Source organism: Akebia trifoliata, chromosome 8, assembly GCF_017979445.1.
Source record: "Akebia trifoliata isolate Shusen 1 chromosome 8, ASM1797944v1, whole genome shotgun sequence".
In the NCBI taxonomy this organism is placed as follows: Eukaryota; Viridiplantae; Streptophyta; class Magnoliopsida; order Ranunculales; family Lardizabalaceae; genus Akebia; species Akebia trifoliata.
The window spans coordinates 29,047,203-29,054,898 of NC_141382.1; the positions used below are offsets into that span (position 1 = coordinate 29,047,203).

The 7,696-nt window shown below is 37.9% G+C and overlaps 1 protein-coding gene across 2 annotated transcripts in view; it reads left to right on the top strand.

Moving 5' to 3' along the window:
• LOC147396476 (putative E3 ubiquitin-protein ligase ARI8) overlaps positions 1-7,146 on the top strand; it is a 29,074-nt gene extending 21,928 nt beyond the window's left edge. The window contains exons 11-15 of one of the 2 annotated variants that reach the window (XM_086450949.1): positions 5,085-5,132; positions 5,854-5,925; positions 6,001-6,100; positions 6,179-6,308; positions 6,488-7,146. In XM_086450949.1, coding sequence (XP_086307075.1) covers positions 5,085-5,132; positions 5,854-5,925; positions 6,001-6,100; positions 6,179-6,308; positions 6,488-6,761 — 624 coding nt within the window. In that variant the 3' untranslated portion in view covers positions 6,762-7,146. Of the gene's footprint in view, positions 1-5,084; positions 5,133-5,853; positions 5,926-6,000; positions 6,309-6,487 lie in introns of both variants that reach the window. The other variant, XM_086450948.1, reaches the window with a different exon arrangement.
• The last annotated feature ends 550 nt before the right edge of the window (positions 7,147-7,696 follow it).

Here is a 7,696-nt window from a genome sequence, read left to right on the forward strand (position 1 = left end):
GACAAAATAGTAAAAATTGTGAGAGTAAATATGATGGGGGAAGGACCCCACACATCAGAGTGAATTAGGTCAAACATAGTAGGTACAGTAGTATTCATACTAATAAGATAATGAGAGCGTACATATTTAGCTAATTGACAAGTTTCACATGAAAAGTCAAGTAAATTGTTATTATTAAATAAACCAGGGAACATGTGTATCAAATATTCAAAGGAAATATGGCCTAAGCGTAAGTGTCAACGCATTACAAGTGCTTTATTAGACTGACTACTACTACTAAGCTGAGAAATATAATGAGTGCTAGGTGAATCGGGTGTGTCCAAGAGATACAAGCCAATCATCACGTCCAGTGCCAATTATCTTCTTCAACCCCAGATCCTGAAATATACAATGAGAATGATAAAAATGTTACATTGCAATTCAAATTTTTTGTAATGCTATTAACATATATAAGATTAGTAGTAAGTTGAGGAACATGCAATGTATTAGTTAATGATAAAGAAAGTGTAACAAAAAATTAACCTTGACCAACTATAGAGGATAAAGAACCATTAGCAAGGCGAATCTTGTGATGACCAGAACAAACACTGTAGGTTTGGAATAGGGAGGACTTACTGGTCATATTATTTGAGGCACCACAATCAATGATCTATGGTGAGGATATGGTGGAAACATTATGTGCAGATGCAAAGATACCTGAGTGAGCGAAAGTAGAGACCAGCTGAGATGAAGTCTCTCCATCTGATTAAAGAATTTTCTAAACTTGTCAAGCTCAGCCTGGAATAGAGATACCGTATCCGAGGTAGAAGTAGTAGTTGAAGGAGGTGCTGGATCAGTAGTCGACTGAGAGACTACATGAGTTGAAGATTGGTAAGACGATTGACGTTGCTGATTAAGGCAACTATGAAGTGCATAACAACGAGCCTTCACTTGACCCAATTTTCCACAATGATCACATTTATGTCGCTGACGTTAGGCAGAGATCCACTGGGAGGCTGTGAAGAAGGTAAGCGAGCAAGCATGGTGGCGTGGTTTCCCGAAGAATGAGGTAGGGCAGCTGTACGACGACTCTCATCAACCAAGACATAAGGATATGCAGTCTATAGGGACAGAAACGGATCCATACCCAATAAATGAACTCTCGCATACTCAAACTCATCCTAGAGGCCGGTTAGAAACTGAAAAATTTGATTCTTATTCAAAATCGACGCATATAATCCCTCATCAAAAGAGTTCTTCTACGTAGAGGGCGAGGAATAGAAAGTCAACTCTTCCCATTGAGCATGTAGTTGTGATATATAGGTGGTGACTGAAAAGTCACCTTGAGAGGTGGGAAATCTCACGCTCTTAGTTAAAAATGCGGACATTGTTTTGACGTTACGAGTAGATACTCTTTACGGAATTCCAAATCTGTTTTGTTGTCGTGGAGAAGATAAACTTGCCACAATATGTGGTTGCATAGATGTAACTAACCAAGAATGGACTATAGAATCATTAGCAAACCGGTTAGAGTAAGTAGTGTCGGTTGGTAAAAGTTGTTTGTCCGCCACTGTAAGGTAACCGATCTTTCCTTTTTCACTAATGAACATTTCAACCGATCGTGCCCAAAGAAAATAATTGAGACCATCTAATTTACGGTGGTAATTTGGATGCTTGGAAAGTCAGTTGAAAGAGAGGGAAGACTACTCAATTCATTACTATTACCGATGATCGAGGAAGAAGACGTTTTGGAGGCCATCAAAGAGTCGGTGTGCTTTGGTTTGAAGAGTTCAAATAAGAAGAGGGGACGACTCACAAGGAGAAAAAAATGATCGCAACACTCTAAAGGTGACAATACACGATCGTAGGAGGTATGGAAGGTGATCAAACACGGCTGTAGGTGACCCGAGCAGGTATTAACTCAATCGTAGGGCACCAAAAATCAATTCTGTCGATGCCGTAAGTTTCAAACAACCACTTCTTGTTGTTACAACCGTCAAACAACAACATTGATGTGAGTGTAGCCCCAACCAGCACCCTTGCTGTGATTGCAGGCTCCAAACCAACACTTTTCTGTGATCGCCAGCCCCAAACAACAACACTGTTGTGAGTACAGCCCTCAACTAGCACCCCTGTTGTGATCGCAGGCTGCAAATAGGACTTTGCTGTGATCACCAGCCCCTACCTTAGTCTTCAACAACCAGCCAAGGTGCTGTTATCGCAAGCCTCTGTGGAGGTCCAAGATGCCATCGTTAGGCCTAACCAACACCAACCAACAAACCTGTTGTTGCCGCAGCCCTTGATGGTGGCTACACTACTGCCATAGGGATTCAAACAATCCTCAAGACCCTATCGTATGATGCGATTAGGGTGTGGAGCAAAAAAAGACACCCATAGGGGTGATATGTATAGAAGACGAGAGGTGTAGAGTATAGATTTAAGGAAGATGAGGGCGATAGAGTTTGTAGCAAAAAAAAAAAAAAAAAAAAGAAGTGGGGGGCGATGGAGGTAGAGAGAACGTAGCTCTGATACCAAGTTAAAATTGAGAGAGAAAAAGAAGATTAGATTAATTGATTAACCCTAATTAGGCTTTAAAGGGGAATTACATAGTCTAATAAATGGAAAAGACTGAAAAGGACAAAAGACTCAAAAAGTATAATAAAACAGAATTATTCAATACTTATCTTTGACTAGGGCTTAAAATGGGTAGGGTTCGGGCTGGATATGTGTATACCCATATCCATATCCGGATTTTTAATTCGTGTCCAAATCTGGATCTAGGATCTGGAGCCTACTAGCTCAAACCATATCCGATTTTTTTTTTTTACTTTCATTAAACCCATATCTGGATCCGATCCGACCGACTTAATTGATTCGGGTCAGTCGGGTCAAATAATTTCAAACCATTACAAAGTAATTTATTAAAAAATGTGGCTTAAATGTGATTTGAGCTCAAGACTTCTCTCCTTTTAAAAAGAAGCTTTGACCACTTAACCGAATACTCATTTGCTGATAAATGATAGACTAAAACATATAAAAATATAAGATATACAACATACAAAATAATACATCATTCGGATATAGGGATGGGTCCGTAACTAACCTGTATCCGACTCGGGTCAAGGGACATCAACCCATATCCGACGCATATTTTTATTCGGATATACTTGAGAAATCAAATCCACTAAAAATTGGATTTGGATCACTCGGATTTCGGATAAAATCCATCCCATTTTAAGCTCTATCTTTGACTTATCTTTAGGTGTTTTTTATATTTTATTTTGATTTGAATAGGTTGACTTACGATAAAACAAAATCTCTTAATTTTTTTGAGACCCCCTCCTTGTAGGGTCTTTTGATTAATTATTTTGGCATTGTTTGAGAGCACCTATTGGAGGGTTTTTTAGTTAATTATTTGGTGGACTCCATTTAAATAAATGGGCTAACACATGGAATTGAGCCCACAAAATTAATTAATTGTATTTATTGGTTTAAAATTTTAGTTTTGATTCCTTGACATTTATTAAGATTTTTAATTATTGGTTTCATATTTTCGAATTTAAGAGTTGGTAAATTACTATTTTGTAATAAAAAGGGCTTTCCCTTTGGGAGGTCGTTTTTTGACATTTTGGGTTGCTTTAAAATCAATTTTTCATGCGGAATTCACTGGAAATGTTGGTTTACGGCACTTGTGGCTTCTTGCCTTAATGGGCATGGGCCCCACAAGTGGCATTTTGATAATTGTTAACTTTTGTGAAAATGGGCAAAATGGTTTATTTGGTTTAAGTTAGTCATTTTATGTGTTCGACGTGGTTTTCTTAAATGTGATGTAGTCTCTACTCTCTAGGGGTGTTTGGTGCCGGATATTTTGGTAATTTGGTCAATTTTTCTCGTAAAACTTCTTTTATCTAGAAGTGATGATCTATGTTTGAGTCACATTATCCTAGTGTAGTGTGGTTTCTAATGGTTTTTAGCGTGTAATACCTCATTTGAGCTCTAGAAACACATCTAGTGACAAACAAAAACTTCTAGAATATTCGTCCATCATCGGGAATCGCCACAATTAGGTTGACGAGTTGATTAGTTAAGCAAGTGCAAAACTGGGGTGTCTACAGATAGCTATAAGCAATTCTTCTGGAATGGGAACATTTAAGTACCTGTTGAAATCATTGGGTTCTCATGGAGAAATATCAGTAAATGCTAAGTGTTGAAGAAAGAGGAAGAGAGATGAGTGGAAGAAGCAATAACAATGGACAACCAAAGCCTATAAAGAGCAAATCAATACACCTCCACAAGGAAAGGGGGATGGTTGTTAGAAATGCGGTAAAAATGTGTGTATGAAAAGGGACTCTAGATCTACGAAGAAACAACCATTTGAGATTATGCATGGGTATTTTAGAAACACTCCCCTGTTAAATGGGTGATATTAAGTTTACCCCCTTTCAAAATGCAAGATTAGACTTATTCCCCTTGACAATAAGTCAAGGTTGCATTTTCTTGATGATTTAACGGTGAAATTTTGTTTTTTTTTTCCTTCAAATACTTAAATTACTAAATCAAAATTTGGTAAAAATCAAGTTTTCTCATTCACTCCTAGGATAACCGTCCAAATGAAACTTTCAGCTTAGGATGGGCTGACTTCCCCAAATTCGAACAAACAAAATAGTCTCCTTATTTAAAATTCTTTTGAAATCTTGGAAGAACCAACAAATTCTTCTTTCTTCTAATAGAATCTTATTCATCCTTAACTGTATATCTGGGGGCACACCATATATTATTAAACTTTACTGACCACACCAGTCATATTTCAAAACCTAATTTTTTCACCATACCTCAACAGCATTGGGAAATCCCCACAAGTCTTTATGATACTTTTTTAAAATACTCACCCTTGTGAGGATTCAAAACACCTACAATTTTGGGATCAGAGCATCCTTGTTACATATAGTTCCACTCGAATATGACAAGCACTCAGTTCTTTATTTTTCTTGGATGCGTGAGCTGGACTTGAATCCATGATCTCAAAGTTGCATTGCAATGACTTGCATTCACTTACTTCGCAAACATGTATCTAAATATTTGCAATCTTCTTTTCTTACTGGCAGTCAAGGCAAAAGGCACTAGCAGATTTACAGCAAATGCAAGATGTTCACGTAAGTGGAAATACTAATTCTCCATTTTGCAATGTTCAATTCCTTGTCTTGTATGGTTGATATGCCTAAAATAACTTATTAGTTTATTAAGTGGACTATGGATTAAAGGGGCCTTCTGCCATCGAGTCTTCCTCTTAATTTTTTAGAGCTTTCAACTTGCACTAAATTTCTCCTACTGTTCTTCATTGCCTTGAATGTTCATGTCCGAACCATTTAAATAGAATTTCCTTCATTTTTTTTCTTTTAATTAGGCTTTATTCCCAAAGCCCCTAGAAAATACTCATTTATGTATTTGTTGAACATCAATAAGAGGAGAAAGGAAAAAAAATTGGTGTGGACCCATTATTAATTTCGTTTTCTAAGTTAGGATAAAATCTGCCCAGGCTAAACATTATGCGGATATGGTAAACTGTAAAGCATTGTTTTGCATAGTTCACATTTGGGCTGAAAATTTGATCCAATTTGGTGGATGCTAAACATCAATCCGTGGACTTCTTTTCTGAACCAGTTTGGATTTACATCTGATGGTTAGGATCCTCCAAGCAGGTTTTGTTTTGGGCCTAAAATTTGTCCATGAGAGAACCCATCCCTTCTATTTGAAAATATTGTCTTGTGCTAAGCATCAAATTCATTTATGCGCTGCTATAATTTGTTTAAAGAGATTGATCTGAGAAACTAGAAGTAAATTTGTTCTGAGTTGAAGATTGTCTTAAATTTGCAGATCGAGAAGCTGAGTGACAAACAATGTCAGCCCGAGTCACAGCTGAAGTTCATAATAGAGGCCTGGCTACAGGTACAGCTGATGGTCTGTCTGTTTGTTTTTGTTGCAATCGGTTGCCTTCTCTTATAACATTCAGTATATCTGCAGATAATCGAATGCAGGCGTGTTCTGAAGTGGACCTATGCCTATGGATATTACCTATCCGAGCATGGACAAGCAAAGAGACAGTTCTTTGAGTACCTGCAAGGTAGTTTCCTTGTTCTTCTAAACAGGCACCAACGCTCCAAAATGTGCTTTGTTTTTATATGTTTATTTGTTTATATAGGCGAGGCCGAGGCTGGGTTAGAACGGCTTCATCAATGTGCAGAGAAGGAATTACAAGTTTTCCTCAAAGCAGAGGGGGGTCCATCCAAAGACTTCAACGAGTTCCGCACAAAGCTAGCTGGTCTGACGAGGTAATTTTGATTATTAGAACTGAAACATACCATTGAATGAGGATCCTTTTACCTCTGTACTTTGTGCTTTTAGACAGAAAGTAATTGCAGTCTTTATTTACATCTTGACTAAAAAGATTATCTTTTTTGGCTTTTCAGACACTGATTTTCTTCTGCATATTTTTGAATGATAATTACAGCGTGACTCGGAATTATTTTGAGAATCTGGTCCGAGCATTGGAGAATGGTCTCTCAGATGTGGACTCACAAGGTGACTGCAGCAGGCCAGTGAGCTCAAAGAACATGGGGGTTGGGGGCAGCAGCAAGGGTAAAGGTGGAAGGGGCAAGGGAATGACTTCCCGATCAAGTGGTCAAACTTTAGAGGACTCGTCAGGTCACTGGTCTTGTGAGTACTGCACCTTTGCCAATGGTAGGTCTTCAACTACTTGTCAGATGTGCCACCAGCACCGATAAGCATTCCAACCCCCAGTGGAAAATTCCTGGGGAGCTTGACTGGTCAGTCATCTCTTGAGTCTGTGATGCATGAAGAAAAGAAGAAAATGGCAATACAAAAAAGGGGTGAAACTGGATCTAGTGCTTCAGCTCCTTGACACGACCATGCAGTAACTTATCTTAGAATTTCGTTGTATATAATATCTGATCTATGTATGGATGTTTTGGTCACAGGTTTCTGTTGGTGACCATATATATACAAATAGTTTGAGACACAAATGCAAAAATATACTCATTTTGTATCTTCCTTAAATAATTGCCTCCCAAGAAGATACATGCAGTGGTCCTCTTAAAAATGATCATAAGTTCTGTAAATGAGCCAGAGTTAACTTATTCTCGTCTTTTATATTTGGCATGTCTGCTTCTTTACATTGCAGGGTCATTGATTTTCTGTTAAATTGCTTGCGAAGAAGATCAACTCTTGGTGATGTGTTCTTGTTGAAGAAGTGCTTTGTTTTAACTTGAAACAGAATCAAGTGGCATGAACCAACAAAGAAGTGTTTGATCTACTGTTTGAAATTGAAAGCTCATTCCTTCGGAATGCATGCCTGACAGGAATTCTGTGAAGGTTAAGCTCTTAAAGCATAGGGTTCAGCTGTACCTGGTGCACCTTACCTTATGAAGCCAATTTCGCCAATCCATAGTTTACTGGTTAAGAATCTTATGAAATCATGTACTTTAGGTTGACTCTAAAATTGAATAAATCCTCTATTTATTTGAAGTGTTGGAAAAAGGGGGATAAAAAAAATTTACGTCCTACTTAAATTGGGCATCGACAGCATCATTACTTCAAAGAATCCAACATGAATTTGAATGAATCGTGCTGGAGAGACCTCAAGCTGGAACCTAATTTATCAATGAAAAAACGTCTATGATTCCCATCCACTTTCACGTCA